Below are 20270 nucleotides of genomic sequence, written 5' to 3'. Positions count from 1 at the left end.
CAAGACAAAGCTAACTAGATGAATCTGATTGGCCAACCCTGCCAACACATACACAGAAGTTATAAAAAACAAAACAATAGGTGTGTTTGTAAATTCTTTCTGGTTATCTAATCTGATTTAAGAGCACTCTCGTTTCAGTGTGCCAGAGCGCAGAATAACTGATGAATTTACAAACGCTCAACCCCCGTTGAATATGGCCGATGTCAGTAAACGTTGGCAAAAAAAGGTAATTAAATTGTTGGCAGCAGCAGTTACAATCACCAATGCTCTGGATAACATGAAAACAGCCTAACCAGCTCTGCTAGGGAGAGTAAAATGGTCAAAGTGAGGTTCTCTCATTTGTGTGTGGAAGTATCTAGAAAGCTAGCCAACGTTAGCAAGTTAGCTTGGGTGATTGACTGCCGTTGTGAGGTCAGAACACTCGGATCAACCCTACTCCTCAACCAGAGAATCCAGTGTGCACTCTGAACGCTCCGAGAGCAAAACACTCTGAATTTACTAATAGACAATCTGACAACGCTCTGAATTTACGAACACCCAGAGTGCACTCTGGCACTCCAGATTGAATTTACGAACACACCCTATATTGGATTTCCTACACTGACTTTCCTGATCCTGTGGCCCACCACCTATATTTTACTTTCACTACAGATTCTAACCTACAGGTAATACTTATTTATTACAAATCATTTATTCAAAATATTTATAATTCCTAAATACATATCAGGCATAAATTGTGCAATATCACTTCAGCTGTGAGTATGTGAGGTGCTTGCTGTGTGAAAGCACTCTATTTTCCTGCTTGTCTGTGTGCGTGAGTGCCTGTGTGTCCAATCAACATAGTGAGAGAGAGCAGTGCCTCCTCCTCTACTGCCTCTGTGTTGCTGACTCATTGTCACTGCCCCAGAATCTGCTGGCTGTCTGCATTATTCACTGACTCACCTTCCTCTGTTAACTGGTAGTGTCTCCTCAGCACCTGGACTTGGCCGGCTATGGGGACTGTGCTGGTCCGTGGGGTCAGTGCTGGGACGGCCGTGCAGGCCCTAGGGGCCAGGCATCAGTGGGGGCCGGGGGACTTGTCTCAGAGGGCATTTCTAACCTCCAGTCACCCCAGCCCTAAATCACTTGGCCCCTCCTGTGACCGAAAAATCACTTTAAGTGTTTAACTATGGATCTACAACTCTTTATTGTTATAAGGCTGGACGTATTGAGCAACACCTAATGGGGGGCTGACTTTAGTGCCATAGCGGCTAGTATCAGAGGACAGCTCCAGCCACCCCGGCCTGGACACACCTCAGCTCCAGGAGGAACAACAGGTTACAATGTCCAGCAGACCACAGGCAAATAGAAGAGGATAACAAACTCTGCTTTGCCTCCCGTGAAAATGATAAATATAGGTAAGAATATTCCGGCAGCGTGTAGAAGTCCCAGTGGGAAGACCAGAGGTAACATTATGGACGACGTTGGAGTCATAGCATAACCTTGCCTCAGCAAGTAACACTGTATTTACATAAGAGGACATTAAAAATGTACCGCTTTAGGTAAGAGGGTAAACATGGCTGCACGAGGTGTTGTAAACCACACAGTCTGGGAAGACCATAGGTAACTTATGAACAAGGTTGGATTCTGATATTGTGATTCATTAGCATAACCTTGATTATCTCTGACTTGCTTCAGATTTAACTCGTAGGAAGACGTTGATTAACAAGAAGGTTCAGAACAACATTCTAGAAGCCTGGGGTTTGAAAAAACTCACACTGGGAAGACCACAGGTAACAACAGGGACAATGTTGGATTCATGCCATATTAACCTTGCTTTGGATTAAACTAATTCATAAACAGTAGAGACATTCATTCATCAAACACCCACAGGCAAGAAGAATAACCTAACATTACAATTTTGTCACCGCAGTACATGAATTAACACATGGGGTGAGATCTCACAGGAAAAGACAGGAAGTAAAACAATAATCAGTGTTGGATTCTAATACAGTCATGATGCATTAGCATATCCTTGATTATCCCTTATGGAACTAACACAAAGACATTCATTAAATGATAAAGGTAAACATTATTCTACCAGCGTGAGGTGTTGAAGTCACACTGGGATTCTGTCGTCACAGTACATAACTGACAGTAATGATGTCACAGGATCAGTTTCCCCACTGTTACCTTTAATCTGTCAGAGGTCCTACAGGACAGTGAGCTATAGCAGTACACCGCTATTCTGCTGCAGGTAGCCACATAGTACTGCATAGGCTGGCTGGCTGTGTGGGCCAGGTTGCACTGCACAGGAGGTGGGTGAGGACTGCATACAGTATGCAAGAACACACACACACCCCCCTACCTCTCAGACAAACCCTCAGATCTGAGAGCACCATCTAGTTTGCCACATACTCCTGCCAGCTTTTCAAAGTCAATAAATCAATGTAGGACAATGTCAATTTGATATCAGTTGGGACAGAATTAAAAACAATTACGGGGGTTTTACAGGGGATAAACAACAAAGACGCAATGTACTCAGAGATAACCTTCAGTACCTGAGCGTCAACATCCCACTGAGCTCTCCCCACTTTTGTTGGGGTAGACAGGGTCTCCGTCCTAAAACTGCATCCTATTCCCTCTGTAGTACAATACAGGGCTCTGGTCAAAAGTAGTGCACTATATATGGTGAATAGGGGGCCATTTGGGATACAAACTAAATTTGGGTTGCAGAGTCTCAGCAGGGAGTGAAGACAGACTGACCCCTAGTGGAGAGAAAGTAAAAATACAGCCCTGAAGAAATTGCTCTCTTTAACATTTAAGTAACGATTCATTGACTTGAGTTTTTGTGGTGTCACATTTAAGATCATTCAAATCTTCTACTGGTCATAAATGCAGGTCTTCGCACTGTGGAGATCAAGCTTACGTTACATCAGAAACATTAGGGGTCTGTTTCCCGGGTGCAGAACAAGTCTAGCGCTGGAGTAGAAAGCACGCTCAATGGACGTTCTCCATTGAAATAGGGTTTTAGTCCAGGATAGGATTTAATCCGTGTCCAGGAAACAGACCCTACGAGTTGTACAACTGGTTATATCAACATGTTATGACAGTTAAGAACAGTCAATGTAATACTTTAACGACAAGGAAACGTGACAAAGTGTGAATCTGTGAAACAAAAAGAGCCAAATCGAGCATTGGGTTTTTCCGTTTTATTTAAGGTTTCTTTTTCCAGACCTGCAGAGGACAGTTCAATTCCTTTAACCTCCTCAATGAGTGTTTAACTCAGCATCATGTTTAAAACCACGGTAGTAGAACTGACTGTTAGTTTCTCCTGGATCAGTTCTTGTTTCTGGTGAATACTGTTTTAATAGGGGACAGCAGGAGAAAGAGGGAGCGATGAACAGAGCGAGAGAGAGAGAGAGAAAGATGGAGAGATCATGAGTTAAGACTCGAAAAGAAAGAGGCTGTGAAGGGAGGAGAGGTTATTCATTCTCTTGGCCCAGAGAAAGGCAGAGAGCTCCTTGGATTAAATTGCAAGCCGTCGTTTGTCAGCTTGTCTTGTATAGCACTTTACGATATCACATTGCATTATTTCCATTCTCATATGTTTTATACAGATACATATCAGAACATCGTGACACTAATTCCCTTGCCAATCACTCAAGCTCCTCTCATATCATGGTAAGGCCTCGTTGAAAGCCCTCACGGGTCTAACAAGGCAGAAACTTGTAACGCTATTGGCTACCCTTATTAGTATTAGTTTTGACCTGCATATCTTGGAAGCCTTTTCATCAACCCCTTCATTTCTCTGTTTTGTCTGCTTTCTGGTAGTTCTCCTGATAAGGGTTTAGCTACTGTAGGTGCCACACAGTGGCACTGTGTATAAGACCAAATCCTGGATTTCATGATGTCCCAGTATTAGCCTTCCAACAGTCTTTAAATATTGTACTTTGTTCTAGCCTCGATGCCAACCGCTCTGTTTCACCAGAATTAGCACTTAACGTGCCGAGGTCTGGTATCGCGAGTCTTGGCCTATTCTTCTTCCGACCCGAGAACAGTGGCGAGACTCTTTAACCCGTCGGCCAGCCCTCCTGTTAGGTGGTGCTACTTCCTCTGATACAGAGGTTCAACTGAACCTTCCCTCTACTACAGGACGGGGCACCATGACCCCTGACCCCAAAGGGAAGAACGTTGGTTTTAATGACCTGCATGAGACAAGTCATTGGTTGGGCGCGTTCCAGGCAGACTACATTGCAGTCGCCAGCCAGATCTCACAACGCCTGGATAGGTGTTCTCAACTAAACAGTTAAATCAGCTATAGCTGATCAGTTCTCAGCTAACCACATATGATATAGCAGTCTGACACCGACTTCAAAAGGTCGATCATTGGTTGCTGCATGAGTGCAGCACGACTACAATCTAGTCGGCCTGGAACGTCACCATTGTGACCGTGTGTCTAACATGGAAACCGTAGCATGTACAGCCTGCCTGTGCCCTCAACTCACCCCTCCTAACGTCTTAGTCTGCCCATCTGTCTGCATCATTTCCTGTCATCTGAACCAACTACAACAAGTCCCTCAACAATACTTCTCTAAAGATTCTCAAACATACCTCTTAAACCGTTAAACTGAGGCATTTTGTCACATGCCCAAAGTTAACCACTTCAGGGCTTCTCTGCAGGGAGGGAACGTAAAGTTTCATTCAGGTCTCCTGTTCTGTTGAAAGTGGGGAGGATGAGGGTATTTGGGGCAAAGCTTTAAGAGCAGATTTTCCATTCGTTTTGTTGCTTCATCCTCAGAGAGTAATCGTGACTTCACTTCTTTCACCCATTTCATATTTGATCACGAGTTAACTTCTTAAAATGACCCACGTTAGTTAATCTTGCTTCTTGTGCGTTTGTAGTTATCGACTAGCATTGCTCCCGTTCTCCGTGCTCGTCTAGATCATAAAAGGACGGACCTCAAGTGAAGCTCACAGCAGTGTCTGATCCCAAACAATTCCCCTGGGTCATATTTATTATGCACCAAACGAAAGAAAACGAAGTGAAACCGGCAGGGACTACATGGATTTATCTGTCCAATAAGAAACACTTTCCATTTTCAAAATGTTTCACTACTACTGAACACACCCCTGACTACTGGAGCTCACAGTAAGGCGTTGACGTGGCCGGTAGCAGACCAAAAGGGAGGGGACCTAGCAATGCATGTCATGTGCCACGGAAAAAAAAACAAAGGAACAAACAGGCCGTCAGAACAGAAAAAAAGATAGAAGTTGAAAGGACAAAGAAAGCAGCCTTGTTATTTTGTTAGCTAATAATTTTTCATAATTTGATAATCTGCAGATTGGTGTGTGTACACTGTATCTGTATCGGGTTGAGACACTGCTGTAATCTGTCTTTAGTGTCGGTCCCCAGCAGTGGTGCTGTTTAGCAGCTCTGTAGCGCTCTGGCCTGGGGGTCTGAAGGCTGTCTGGAAGCCTGGGGGAGGGCTGTGAAACTGGCTGGGGTTGGCCTGTGTGGGTTGGGCCAGGCTGGGAAGGTAAGGGGCCCAACCGGAGCCAGCTCTGTGGTGGAGGGGGAGGTGTGGGTGTGAGGCAGCCTGGTCTAGGAGGCCGTGGTGGTGGCTGTGGAGGGACTGGTGCTGCTGGTTCTGGGGCTGCTGGGGGAGGGAGGAGCTAGGCAGGGCAGGGCCGTCCATCTCTGTCAGGGCCTGGAGGGACTTGAGCCAGTGGGGAGGGTTCTGGTCCTCTTGGAAAAGGTCTAAACTGTTTCCTGTCGAGGCTGGGATGCCTGAAGAGAGGAGAGAGACGGGTGAGTGAGTGGGAACTGTAGGACAGAGTTACCCAAACTCTGCATGCTTTGGTTTTTGCCCCTAGCACCACACAGCAGACTCAAATAACCAACTCATCATCGCTTTTGATTAGGGCAAAAACCAAAACGTGCTCGAGATCTCGGGACCTGTTGGAGAAACCATGGTGTAGGAGACCCACTTCCATTTAGTATCTTTAGTGTTGTCTACAGAGCTCCCTGGAAAACACTGACTATTGTTGGTGAGTAGAGTATCCTGGCTAAATAAAGATGACATGTCCAACTCTGTTTATAACACTTTCAAACCTCTTAATAAGTTAGTGTAAATAGTTGTTAGATATCTGCATGTTATATGACAGAATAAAGTCATTATCATCATCATCGTATTGTACCTGTGTAATAAATACGTCTGGGGTTACTCACTACCTGTGATGATGGCTGGGTCCATCCAGCTGGCCGTACCGTCCCAGCTGAGGCTGTGAGATAGTCCCCCTGGCCCGTGGAGCCCCCCAGGGCCCACCAGGTGGTTAGGCCGCCCGATGTGGTTCACACTGGAGGACGAGGAGGAGGAGGAAGATGAGGAGGAGTTGGGGAGACCGCCGAAGTTGATGTTGATGTTGGGTAGGAGAGCTCTCAGGCCAGCCTGCCATTCTTTCACATTGAGGCCGTCTATAGAACAGCTGCTTTCTGTAGAGAGAACATCTTTATTTAATTATGGACAAATTAGAAAATAAGCAGTGCTGATTTACTTCATTTAATACAGATTTTTGATGAATCCACATCTTCACAGGTGGCTTTGGACTGCCATCTAGTGGTCAAAACACAGAACTACATCTACATGTTATTTTGCCCTTGCAGGAAACAAATTACATGGGAAAAATAGGCAAAACGATGACTTGTTTTGACATTCAATCCTTGTTACAGTCATACTGGACAGACTGTACTAAACATGACTCAGAGTTGGGGTCAACTGAATTTCAATTCAGTCCATTCAGGATTTAAACTGAAATTCCAATTTCAATTTTGTTTACTTCCTGAATTAAGACAAGACATAACTGACCCCTAACCTCAACACTCCCAGAAGACAGAGCCAGGGTCTTATAACAACCTACCTGATATGGGGATCCCTCCCAGCCCTGTACTGTGGCGCTGAGGAGGCATGCTCAAGTCCAGGAAGTTTCCGTGTCCCCCTCCAGTGTTGGCCGAGTGGTTCAAGTGTGAGAGGTGATTATTGCTGCGTGCCGAGGGAGACATGTCCATCCAGGGATGCCGAGCTGCAGCGGCGGCCTGTGGAGCCTGACTTCCACCATGATGACTACTCTGACTCTGGGAACCAGGGAAACTAAAGGAACTATAAATTTGCCTATGGTGGAGCTGAGAAAGTCGGGGTGGAGGTCCAATGCTGCTGGGGAAATGGTTGGGGTTGGAGGGGGGCACGTGAAGGCCGTGGTGTGACCCGGGGTGGTGGAGGCTGAAAGGCCCGGGGGACCCCAGTGGACTGGGCTGGTCCTGGACTGACAGCTCCTTCTCTATGAGGTCAGCCAGGGCCTTCCGCGTGATGTCGAAGGGGTCGAAGCCTAGGTCGTCATCCTGCTGTTGTGTCTTGGATGAGGAGCCGAAGCCGAAGGCCGCCTGCCAGTCTGTGGAGGACGAGACCGGTATCGTGTCTGGGGAAGGAAGAGAACCATGGAAAACTTATCTAGAGGTTATGTTTCAAAGCTGAAACGCAGTGGAGCAGACACTGCATATTTTTATTACCCCTTTTTTCTCCCCAATTTCGTGGTATCCAATTGGTAGTTACTGTCATGTCTCATCGCTGCAACTCCCGTACGGACTCGGGAGAGGCGAAGGTCGAGAGCCACGCGTCCTCCGAAACACAACCCAACCAAGCCGCACTGCTTCTTGACACAATGCACATCCAACCCGGAAGCCAGCCACACCAATGTGTCGGAGGAAACACCGTACACCTTGCGACCTGGTCAGCGTGCACTGCGCCCGGCCTGACACAGGAGTCGCTAGTGCGCGATGAGACAAGGAAATCCCTGCCAGCCAAACCCTCCCCTAACCCGGACGATGCGAGGCCAATTGTGCGCCGCCCCATGGGCCTCCAGGTTGTGGCCGGCTGCAACAGAGCCTGGGCTCGAACCCAGAATCTCTGGTGGTACAGCTAGCAATGCGATGCAGTGCCTTAGACCACTGCGCCACCCGGGAGGCGACACTACACTGTTAAAGGACGCATCGTCTACCAAATAGTGTGTGTGTGTGTATTTGTCCCAGTGTCTACCCCACACAACCCACCTGATGCGAAGAGGCTCTGTGGTTCAGGGGTCATGGGCCAGTCGCATCCCCCTCTAGGTGTGTTAGGGAAGGGGGGCAGGCCAGACGGGATGGGGTTGGGTTGTCTGAAGTTACTGTTGTCTGAGAACAGGGACTGGGACTCTGCAGCAGCCCCCTCGAAGGGCGAGCGGGCGGTGAGGTCCACTACACTGATAGGAACCACCAGACTGCTGGGGGGTCTGGTCAGCCCCGGAGGAGAGGAGGGGGACTCACTGTTAGGCATCTGGAGAGGGGGGGGGACATTGGTAATGTCTGTGACAATGTAACATTTTTAAGAAATAATCAGTTATATTTGAAATGGATCCGAAGAAACTGTATACTCTGCATATATTTAACAATCATTTCCCTAAATAACGTCAACATTCTTCATGTAATATAGTAATTATCTATATACAAATCTTGAAAACACATTTTTTTAAATGGTTAAAACATATTTCTGTACTTCTACATGTGAAATGAAGTCATTAGTAAAGGTCTTCGTACCTGTTGTAATGTCTCTCCATTCACCATACTTATTGATTCCGGAGGTTTGTCGCTGGGACTAAAGAGAAACAGACTATGATCTTCATGGCCCACCACCAGCATTTAAAATGGACCAAAATGAGACCAGTTTGGCCTGTGAGTTATAACCTTTTCACTCTATTGTTCTGACCTGAACCAAACTAGGCTGGCTTGGATTCTCTGTTCACACAGCCCTTTTCAGCACGTTTCCAGCAACTATAGTGAATGTGTAACCATGCAGTACAGAATAGTACTGCCTGCCTTCTCAGTAAGCTTGGTTTAACCCTCCAGTATATATTGCCTGTGACATGTCAACATTTCTGTTGTCATTGTAAAATGGACTAATAAAGTCTTATTCTTCTACAGCGCCTTCAGAAAGTAGTCACACCTTTGACTTTACACATTTTGTAAATTGATAAAATGTAGCATTTTTTTGTTCACTGGCCTACATACAATAACCCATAATCAAAGTGGAATAATGTTTTTACAAATGAATAAAAAAAATGTAAGTCAAAATGGCTTGAGTCAATAAGTATTCAAACTCTGTTATGGCAAGCTTAAATAAGTTCAGGAGTAACAATGTGCTTCACAAGTCACATAAGTTGCATCGACTGTGTGCAATAGAGTTCAACATGATTTTTGAATGACTACATCATCACTGTACACACATACAATTATTATCTGTAAGGTCCCTCAGTTGAGCAGTGAATTTGAAACAGATTCAACCACAAAGACCAGGGAGGTTTTCCAATGCCTCACAATTTCAGGGATTTCCCCGTGAGGTCAATGGTGAATTTAAAACAGAGTTGAATGGCTGTGATAGGAGAAAACTGAGGATGGATCCACAACGTTGTAGTTACTCCTCAATACTAACTTAAACGACAGAGTGAAAAGGAAGGCTGTACAGAAAAAAAAACTATTCCAAAACATGCATCCTGTTTGCAATAAGGCACTGAAGTAATACTGCAAAAAAGAAATGTGGTAAGCAATTCCCTTTTTGTCTTGAATACAAAGTGTTACGTTTGGGACAAATCCAATACAGCACATTGAGTACAACTACATATTTTCAAGCATGGTGGCTGCATAACATTATGGGTATGCTTGTAATCGTTAAGGAATGGGGAGTTTTTCAGGATAAAAAAATAAAAAAAAGGGAATGGAGCTAAGCACAGGCAAAATCCTAGAGGAAAACCTGGTACCGTCTGCTTTCCACCAAACACTGGGAAATGAATTTACCTTTCAGCAAGACAACCTAAAACACCAGGCCAAATCTACACTGGATTTGCTTACCAAGAAAACAGCGAATGTTCCTGAGTGGCCGAGTTACAGTTTGGATTTAAATCTACTTGAAAATCCATGTTAATACCTGAAAATGGTTGTCTAGCAATGATCAACAACCAATTTTACAAAGCTTTAGGAATTTTGAAAATAATAAATAGGCAAATAGTGTATAATCCAGGTGTGGAAAGCTCTTAGAGATTTACCCAGAAAGATGTAAATCACTGCCAAAGATGATTCAGGGGTGTGAATACTTATGTAAATGAGATATTTCTGCATTTCATTTTCAATAAATTTGCACCAAATTCTAAAAACATGTTTTCACTGTCATTATGGAGTATCCATTTTGAATTCAGGCTGTAACAACAAAATGTGGAATAAGTCAAGGTGTATGAATACTTTCTCAAGGCACTGCATATCAGGGATTCTCAAAGTGGGATCCAGGTACTGCAGGGGGTCTGTGGGCAGATTTCTCGATCTGTATCCATCCACCTATCCACACACAATTTTTTTTAATGAATATTACAAGAGAGACTTTCGGCCAAGGGATCCGTGGAATAGATTTAAAGTGTGTAATAATATTAATCTATAATGTATGTTCTTAACCCTGGGCAACATGGGCCTGGGAGGCTCACAGGGATGTTGGTATCCACAGCACTCCAATTATACATTTTTCAACTCAATACTACTCCTCCCCCAATTTTTATTTACTTAACTGCAGTTTTTAAAACTTAAATTACAGTGCAAAGTTCTCTCTGCCTAATGGCAAAATGTGTAGAATTGCAGGATATTAGCTTGACAGCTGAAAAAAATAAAATACCTGACCCATGACAAAAAGTGTAGATTTACGGGAAATTCGCTTTAAAACGGCAATATTTTCTCTCCGATGTCAAAATGCAGACCTTTTAAAAATGTTCCTTCCCCGGGGCTGAGAATTGGTTAGTCTGGCCATGTAATGCAGACGTCATAGTAAAATTCCTTGTAGGCTATTTTTTAAATCACACTCGAGTAATGTTCTGAGTATGAGGGGGTGCTTTTACAAAAGTGGTCCGTGACCCAAAAAGTTTGAGAAGCCCTGTTCCATATTACCTGTTGCTGTCACAGTTAGAGGAGAAGGGGGAGAGGGCAGCACTCTGACCAGACCCCATCCCCAGCTCGGTGTCCAGCCCCAGGCCAAGTCCTAACCCATCGGAGGTCATGCCCTCTGGGTCCAGGCAGCAGTCTAGCAGCGGAGGAGACTTCCTGTCCTCTGACAGGCCATTGGCCAGTTTGCCACCGTACCCCGATAGAATCGGCCACCCATCTTTGCCATTGTTGGGTCTGTTGTGATAAATGGACAAACATCTAATAAAGAGATGTTGTGTGGTCAAAATCAATAGAAGCCTAAGGTGGTCAAGCGGTTAGTGCCACAGCCTCCAGGGCAAATATTTGCTTTTGGGTAGATAGGGGAGAGCCAAAATACCAAACATACCTTTGTGTAGAATTTGAAGATCTGTTTTTTGACTTTTCCCCTGCACACGTTGACGTTTGTAGAAAGCTGGGGTTCATTTTGTAGAGGTCCTGGAGTAGTGTCTGCTCGTATTCTTGGTGTTTCCCGGCCTAAGAATCATAACACACAACGCTCCCACTGTTCACCACAGACACCCGACTCAACCCTCCCACTGTTCACCACAGACACCCGACTCAACCCTCCCACTGTTCACCACAGACACCCGACTCAACGCTCCCACTGTTCACCACAGACACCCGACTCAACGCTCCCACTGTTCACCACAGACACCCGACTCAACGCTCCCACTGTTCACCACAGACACCCGACTCAACGCTCCCACTGTTCACCACAGACACCCGACTCAACGCTCCCACTGTTCACCACAGACACCCGACTCAACGCTCCCACTGTTCACCACAGACACCCGACTCAACGCTCCCACTGTTCACCACAGACACCCGACTCAACGCTCCCACTGTTCACCACAGACACCCGACTCAATTCAACTGTGTCACAGCTTCCACCTAGACCCTGATCTAGCATGACAACGACATCAGGAATTGGCTATACAGCACAAACAGATCTGGGACCAGCTTCAAATAACATTAATGCTGAGGTCCAAAGTCACTTGAAGTAAGAACATGGTTGAAAAGGCAGATACTAAAACATCCAAGAGGAAATAAAGAACAAGATCTAACCTGGGACAAGGTAGACACACAGGCAAGAACAGTACATGACGTCAAGAGAAAGTTGTTTGGCATCTCTATTCACCCACCAACAAATCACACAGGAAGAATAAAAATGATTTTTTACCTGCATCTCCTCTTTAGTAAAGCTAGCTGCCTCATCCCCCAGCTCATGTAGATACATACAGTCTGGTTTGGGACACTGCATGCTTTTGAGGAAGTAACTGCAGTATTTTGTTGTACCTAAAGAAGCCTGCATTTAAAAAAATATATATTTTTTAAAAACAAAAGGAGAGCTCAGTGAAAATGTACTTGATGAATGTTCTCTTCAGTTATTGCCCTCTAAATCATATTACTACATATCTAAGAGAAAGGTCATATAGCATTTAAGATAAGATAGTACTTTATTTGATAACGTTCCTTACAGTAAGTAAACAAACAGTTACTTCTAGGACCAGTTTCCCCAGATAGATTAAGCATTGTCCTGGACTAAAATGCACCTTCAATGGAATTTCTCAATTGGGAATTGTTATCCAGGATTTGGTTTAATTTGTGTCAAAGAAACTGGCCCTGACTGTCTGTTTCGGTCACCTTGAGTGTTCTGCCGTCCACCACTACATTGTTTACACATTGTATTGCTCGGAGGGCGTCTTCAGAGCGGATATAGGTGACATAGGCACTGGCACTGGGACCCTGTGGATCAGAAAAGTTATAATATTCAGAATAGGTGATAAGAAAACACACAGCTTTTTATTAAAGATGTAGTGTGTGTAACAACCTGCCTATTTACAGTTGAGAGGAACCCATTTGCTTTTAAATTCAATCCCACTTTTCATGATCTGACACTTTTCTCCAAAGTAATTGACAGTACAGCGAGTATGTACAGTACCAGTCTAAAGTTTGGACTCCTACCCATTCAAGCGTTTTATTTTATATTTTCTACATTGTAGAATAATAGTGAAGATGTCAAAAATATGACATAACATATACCGAATCATATAGTAACCAAAAGTGTTAAATCTATGATTCATCAAAGTAACCTTGATGACCACTTTGCACACTCTTGGCATTCTCTCAACCAGCTTCATGAGGTAGTCACCTGGAATGCATTTCAATTAACAGGTGTGCCTTGTTAAAAGTTAATTTGTGGACTTTCTTTCCTTCTTAATGCATTGAGCCAATCAGTTGTGTGACAATGTAGGTGTGGTATACGGAACAAATACCTATTTGGTAAAATACCAAGTCCATATTATGCCAAGAGCAGCTCAAATAAGTATAGAGAAACAACATTCCATCATTATTTTAAGACATGGAGGTCAGTCAATTCTGAACGTTTCATGTGTAGTCGCAAAAACCAAGCGCTATGATGAAACTGGCTCTCATGAGGACCACCACAGGAAAGGAAGACCCAGAGTTACCTCTGCTGCAGAGGACAAGTTCATTAGAGTTAGGAGCCTCAGAAATTGCAGCCAAATGAATGCTTCACAGAGTTCAAGTAACAGACGCATCTCAACATCAACTATTCTGAGGAGACTGTGAACCAGGCCTTCATGGTAGAATTGCGGCAAAGAATCCACTTCTAAAGGACACCAATAAGAAGAGGATACTTGCTTGGGCCAAGAAACAAAAGAAAATGGACATTAGACCGATGGAAATCTTTCCTTTGTTCTGATGAGTCCAAATTGTGGATTTTTGGTTCCAACCGCCGTGTCTTTGTGAGATGCAGATTAGGTGAATGGATGATCTCCGCATGTGTGGTTGCCACCATGAAGCATGGAGGAGGATGCAGGAGGAGATGTGATGGTACTTTACTGGTGACACTGTCAGTGACTTATTTTAGAATTCAAGGCACACCTAACCAGCATGGCTACCACAGCATTCTGCAGCGATACGCCATCCCATCTGGTTTGCGCTTAGTGGGACTATCATTTGTTTTTCAACAGGACAATGACACAAAACACACCTCCAGGCAGTGTAAGGGCTATTTGACCAAGAAGGAGAGTGTTGGAGTGCTGCATCAGATGACCAGGCCTCCACAACCACCCTCAACTCAATTGAGATGGTTTGGGATGAGTTGGACAGCAGAGTCAAGAAAAAGCAGCCAACAAGTGCTCAGCATATGTGGGAACCCCTTTCAAGACTGTAGGTAAAGCATTCCAGGTCAAGCTGGTTGAGAGAATGCCAAGAGTGTGCAAAGCTGTCATCAAGGCAAAGGGTGGCTACTTTGAAGAATAAAAAATATATTTGGATTTGTTTTATACTTTTTTGGTTACTACATGGATTCCATGTGTGTCATTTCATAGTTTTGATGTCTTCACTATTATTCTACCATGTGGAAAATAAAAAATAAAGAAAAACCGTTGAATGAGTAGGTGTGTCTAAACTTTTGACTGGCACCGTATACATTTTAGTATGTGATCCCTAAGGCGATAGAACCCACGACTGTTCCCCGTTACCACCCTCCTCCCAAGAGAGCCACCCTCCTCCCAAGAGAGCCACCCTCCTCCCAAGAGAGCCACAAAGAACCAGTTCTTACCTGTGAACCTGCATATGATGTGCTGTTATTAATGACCACCTTGTGTATTTTCCCAAACTTCCCAAAATACTCTGGCCTTTTTAGAACCTGTGCAGAATTGAATAGAGATGGAGACATTTTTCACAAACAAAGCTTTATAAATACAGTTGAGGGAAAACAAATATAGCTAGGTCAGTAGACCAGAAATATGATCAAGTAACAGAATAGTGAGATGAAATTGTGAACATCTTTGTCCAACTACTTAAAAGCAGGGCTCTTCAACGCTGTTCCTGGAGAGCAACCCCACCTTTAGGTTCACTCCAACCCTGTTCCTGGAGAGCAACCCCCCCTCCCTTCAGGTTTTAACTCAGACCCCAATTGTAACTAACCTGATTCAGCTTATCAACCAACTAATTATTAGAGTCAGGTGTGCTAGACTAGGGTTGGAGTGAAAACCTACAGGACAGTAGCTCTCCAGGAACAGGGTTGGAGTGAACAACTAATGGATACAATTTTTATGTCTCTGTGTGCAGGTGAGATGATTGAAGTTAGCTTAGCACAATTGCTGGAAGTCTCCCGGTACAGTAGCCAGCTCCTCTCAAAAGCAGGAAAATAAATCTAACTACCGTAAAGCTGTTATTTACTAATGCTAATAATCTACACATAGTAATCAATATTTTATAAATTCATACATTTTACTGATAAGCATATTATCCACTTCCTCATTTTCTGTCCCATTGTAGCATAGAGATGTATAGAGATCGCAACGTTGTATCCGTCTCAATGGCATTGCCCATAAACTCAGACACCATAATGGGACAGATACAACAATTGTGACCTCTATACATCTCTATGAGAAATACAACCCCAAGTCTTGAAATCTCGCAGTATCCCTTTAAAATAACTGAAGCAAAGTGGAGGGGTGGGGACTTCAGTAGATTTAACGCGAGGTGTTAACTATTTCCAATCAATGTGCTAAGTGCTTTTGATCTCCACTGGCATCTGTGAACGTCAAATACTCTACGATAAAACTATGTACTATGCAAAAAAAGCATTTCCCAGGCAAAAAAGGTATGCATGGGTTAACTGTAGAACGGATGGGATAGTATATCACGTTACTTATAGAAGAAATCTATGGCATTTAGCTGAAATCAGATGAGAAAATATGGACATCCTAAAAACAACTAATTACCTAGATGTCTCCTACACTATTGATGATGGACTCACCTCTGGGTCGGTGAGGCTTTAAGAGAAAAATCCTCAAAAAAGGGTAGGTCAACTAGGGTTGCAAAATTCAGGAAACTCAATTTCCCAGGTTTTCCAAAAATCCTAGTGGTAGGATTCCCAATTTCTGGAAAACCTGGGAATTTCTGGAAAGTTTCCTGGAATTTTGCCACCTTAAAAACTAAAAAGATCTAGATACGCTGAATGGTCGGCTATGAAAAGCCAACTGACATTTACTCCTGAGGTGCTGACCTGTTGCACCCTCAACAACCACTGTGATTATTATTTGACCCTGCTGGTCAACTATGAACATTTGAACATCTTGGCCATGTTCTGTTATAATCTCCACCCGGCACAGCCAGAAGAGGACTGGCCACCCCTCATAGCCTGGTTCCTCTAATGGTTTCTTCCTAGGTTCTGGCCTTTCTAGGGAGTTTTTCCACCGTGCTTCTATATCTGCATTGTTTGCCGTTTGGGGTTTTAGGTTGGGTTTCTGTACAGCACTTTGTGACATCAGCTGATGTAAGAAGGACTTTACAAATACATTTGACTGATTGGTCTATACTGATATAGTATATCTACACTGAGTATACCAAACATTAGGAATACCTCCCCTTTAGCCCTCAGAACAGCCTTAACTCACTGGGACATGGACTCTACAAGGTGTTGAAAGCGTTCCACAGGAATGCTGGCCCATGTTGACTCCAATGCTTCCTACAGTTGTGTCAAGTTGGCTGGATGTCCATTGGGTGGTGGACTGTTCTTTATACACACAGGAAACTGTTGAGTGTGAAAAACCCAGCAGCATTGCAGTTCTTGAAACAAACCAGTTTGCCTGGCACCTACTACCATACCCCGTTCAAAGGCACTTCACTTTTGTCAATGTCTCAATTGTTTTAAGGCTTAGAAAATACTTAACCCGTCTCCTCCCCTTCATTTTATTTATTAAACTAGGCAAGAACAAATTCTTATTTACAATGACGGCCTAGGAACAGTGGGTTAACTACCTTGTTCAGGGGCAGAACGACAGATTTTTACCTTGTCCGCTCGGGGATTCAATCTAGCAACCTTTTGGTTACTGGCCCAAGGCTCTAACCACTAGGCTACCTGCTGCCCCATGATCTACATGGGGCAGTTTTAACAAGTGACATCAACAAGGGATCATCCTTTTCACCTGGTTAGTCTATGTCATGGAAAGAACATCTAATATACACTCAATGTATATTAATGTAGTAAGCTCACTGGTGTCTCACCTCTGGATCTGCGAGCCTTTGAGAGAGCCCGACCACAAACACCAGGTTTCTCTGCACCACCCTGACGCTGGCCAGGTGTTTCCTGTTCTCTGTCACCTTCTGCTTCTTCTCGTTCTGTTTCTGCTTCTTCTCGTTCTTTATCCTCTGGATCTCCTCCTGTGACAGGGGCTTGTACACAGCAGGGTCCTCCGGGTACGGCTGGATGGTAGGAGCAGAGATAGACAGGTAAACTCACCTGTACAGACTATAAGTATATCCTTCTGGGGAGAGTTAGGAGCTGAGTAGAATCATTTCTGTCTCTGATGGATGAATAAAGTAGTATTATATTATACTAGATCAGTACTCTCCAACCCTGTTCCTGGAGAGCTACTGTCCTGTAGGTTTTCGTTCCAACCGTAATCTGGCGCACCCGATTATAATAATTAGCTGGTTGATAAGCTGAATCAGGTTAGTTACAACTGGGGTTGAAACGAAAACCTACAGGAGGGTAGCTCTCCAGGAACAGGGTTGAAAAGCCCTGTACTAGACTGTAGGTCACATTTCCATAACCCCACCCAGCCAGTCTTTTTCTGCAGGCGGGGCAGAGGCCATTCTCGTCTGTGCGGACACGGTGCCAGTAGAAGTGTAGGAGAAAGGCTAGGGGGTTAGGATAGGTTAAGTACCTTTCTGCAGGCGGGGCAGAGGCCGTTCTCGTCTGTGCGGATGCAGTGCTAGCAGAAGGGCTAGGGTTAGGGGTTAATATAGGTTATGTACCTTTCTGCAGGCGGGCCAGAGATCGTTCTCGTCTGTGCGGATACAGTGCCAGCAGAAGGGCTAGGGGTTAGGATAGATTACGTACCTTTCTGCAGGCAGGGCAGAGGCCGTTCTCGTCTGTGCGGATGCGGTGCCAGCAGAAGCGGCAGATCTGGTAGCCACAGGTGCAGGGGAAGAAGTTGACATCGTCAATCTCCAGTGGCTCCATGCACAGAGGGCACTCCATAGAGTCATCCTTCATCTCGGGGCTGTGGGACATCCTATGGCACGGTGAAGGGAGCAGGTGTCACGGCTGGGAGGGAGGAGCGTAGTACAGGATGGGAGCTTTAGTAAGACATCAAGTTATCTTTATTGTCCCAATTGGGAAATGTGTTGTGCAGTCAGGATTCAACAATAAACAGCATACAACCGATACACACACAACATGAAACAATGAGATGGATAAAAAGTAACAGTCATTGTCGAAAAGTGCAGCAATAAATAGACATTTCCTTTCATGTGCAGATGAGATTGGATAGAGACTGGAAAGACAATTCTGCTTTTCACAAACTCTATTTGGACTATTTTCTAAGTAGGTAAATAAATGGTCAACAATCGATAGGTTTCCATCCAATTGGCAACAGATTTGCATGCAAATATTCAACAACAATCCCCATAAAAAGAAAGATGTGCATTTTCCATCCAGAGATGTGTTCCCATCAAGTTAGTTTGATATGGCTGCTATATCAATATTTGCAAATAAACATTTCTCACATAATTAATTTGACCAACACAAAAAGATCACCTCTTGTAGATTATTTTGTCAACATTTTTTTTACATTTAACAACAAATCTGCTGTTTCCATCAAGCCTGTCAAGACTTTATCTGACATACTTTACTGGCATAAAAAAAAGGTTGGATTGGAAACCTGTATAGTGGAGAACATTAATAGTACACTAGTGACAATGCAAAACTTAGGCCTAAATCAAACCTGCTCACTTAACTAGTGGTACAGGTGTCTTAATATTTTAGTACTCTATGCTGAACGTTATGAGGATCATCACCAACTTTTGCCTGTGTTACAGGTCAATTGGCAACAGCTTGATACGAAAGTAGCAGATTGTGGTAAGGACAGCCAGCCACAAACACATTATGTGATGTTTTGACAGTAGGAGGGCGTACCTTCTTGTAGCTGTCAACTGTAATAGATCAAAGACTGATTAAAAACCAGGCCTATTGAATCTTGGGGTTTGTTGAGGAGGAGCTCACGATGGTCTTTAATAGAAGTAGATTGCAAACTGGAAGTCACTCTACCAGTGAGTTAGCTAGCTGATTACAAGTAACGGTCACTGACAAACTAGCTAGACTACATGCTAGCTAAAGTTAGCTCCATGGGTAACACTAGTTAACCAACTAACATTAGGTACTTTCCAATACAATACAAGTTGGTCAAACGCATATTTAAATCCGTTGCTAAACTACAGCGGACATCGCCAACATTCGCGCCCCTGTCCCCTCAACAAATGATACAGATGTACAAGTACTATAAGCAGCAATTGTCAGATGACTGATACTATGAAGCCAAATAGCTAGGTAATTAACGTTAGCATGCTGCTAATGGTTTGCAATGATTCTCTCCTGTGTTAGCTCGCGGCATAACATATGTTAGTTAGCTCGGAAAAAGCCGGTCAGGTGCCTAAACAATAAAATATGAGTAAGACCCAAGTCAACGAGTAAAATGCCGTCCATTTGACATTTTGCTTTGAGTAAATACCAAACGTTCACATGACAGGCACTGTCGTGTGAATACAAAGTGACAGCTTGTTAACCAACGAAGGTGCTAAAAGGCTAACATTAGCAAACAAGCTAACTTCAGAATCTAGGCTGGCATTCGGAGTTACCTAGCTAGTTAGCGACTGCGGCCTACTAACGTTAGCTTGCGAGCTAACAGACTCAGACACTCAGTAAACCATTGACATTTCATTAAATCCACAACTAGCAAGGCAACAATGCAAAAGGATGGCATTGAGGCAGAAACTGTATAACTTCGTTCATGCACCACGAAGCTAAATGTTATGTTACCACGAAATTATCAACAGTTACAATAATAGTTTCGACTAGCTAGCTACTCACCCTGTACGTATTACAGGGATTCCACTCCAAATGGACAGTCACACCAAATTGGGCGGGGATTGCTGATGTCTCTGAACTGTCCAGATTTGTATAGACACTTTAGATTATGTTAGGCTTATTATTGCGCTATAATTCAAAAGGCTTGATAGATGTTTTGTCCTTTTCTTGTTTTTTTTTTATCTGTAAAGAAGATACGCTCTAACCACCATCTTAGCTAGCATTAAAATAGGGAGGAGTGAATGAAGCAAGCATTCAGTACATACTGCGGCGGCGCAGAAGGTTATCAACAGTGCATTGTGGGAAATATAGTTAATTGTATTTTCAGTCAAC

General features: G+C 43.9%; 1 protein-coding gene across 2 annotated transcripts; it reads right to left on the bottom strand.

The window, feature by feature from the left end:
- Nucleotides 1-3176: 3176 nt before the first annotated feature.
- Nucleotides 3177-20199, bottom strand: cnot4a (CCR4-NOT transcription complex, subunit 4a). Of its 2 annotated transcripts, none has more exons than XM_014125792.2 (13): nucleotides 19941-20199; nucleotides 17913-18119; nucleotides 17075-17272; nucleotides 14619-14705; nucleotides 12674-12775; nucleotides 12210-12335; nucleotides 11376-11503; nucleotides 10994-11224; nucleotides 8609-8666; nucleotides 8087-8348; nucleotides 6901-7455; nucleotides 6212-6475; nucleotides 3177-5770 (listed from the first exon to the last, which is right to left on the bottom strand). In XM_014125792.2, the coding sequence occupies exons 2-13, from the start codon at nucleotides 18084-18086 to the stop codon at nucleotides 5379-5381; spliced, it is 2577 nt and encodes an 858-aa protein (XP_013981267.1). In that variant the 5' UTR covers nucleotides 18087-18119; nucleotides 19941-20199; the 3' UTR covers nucleotides 3177-5378. The 2 variants fall into 2 exon arrangements, with proteins under 2 accessions (XP_013981267.1, XP_013981268.1); XM_014125793.2 differs by having other exon boundaries at nucleotides 6215-6475.
- Between the last annotated feature and the right edge of the window lie 71 nt (nucleotides 20200-20270).

The sequence above is a fragment of the Salmo salar genome, chromosome ssa10 (genome assembly GCF_905237065.1).
Source record: "Salmo salar chromosome ssa10, Ssal_v3.1, whole genome shotgun sequence".
NCBI lineage: Eukaryota > Metazoa > Chordata > Actinopteri > Salmoniformes > Salmonidae > Salmo > Salmo salar.
The sequence above is the reverse complement of the archived record's forward strand: the minus strand, read 5'-3'. Positions and strand labels throughout refer to the sequence as shown.

Excerpts from the sequence above, each read along its gene's own strand:
- cnot4a (XM_014125792.2), bottom strand. The coding sequence starts at position 18,086 with ATGTCCCACAGCCCCGAGATGAAGGATGACTCTATGGAGTGCCCTCTG. Across the intron at positions 8,349-8,608 it reads ATGGAGAGACATTACAACAG|ATGCCTAACAGTGAGTCCCC; the intron begins GTACGAAGACCT and ends CCCCCTCTCCAG. Across the intron at positions 7,456-8,086 it reads ACAGAGCCTCTTCGCATCAG|ACACGATACCGGTCTCGTCC; the intron begins GTGGGTTGTGTG and ends TTCCTTCCCCAG.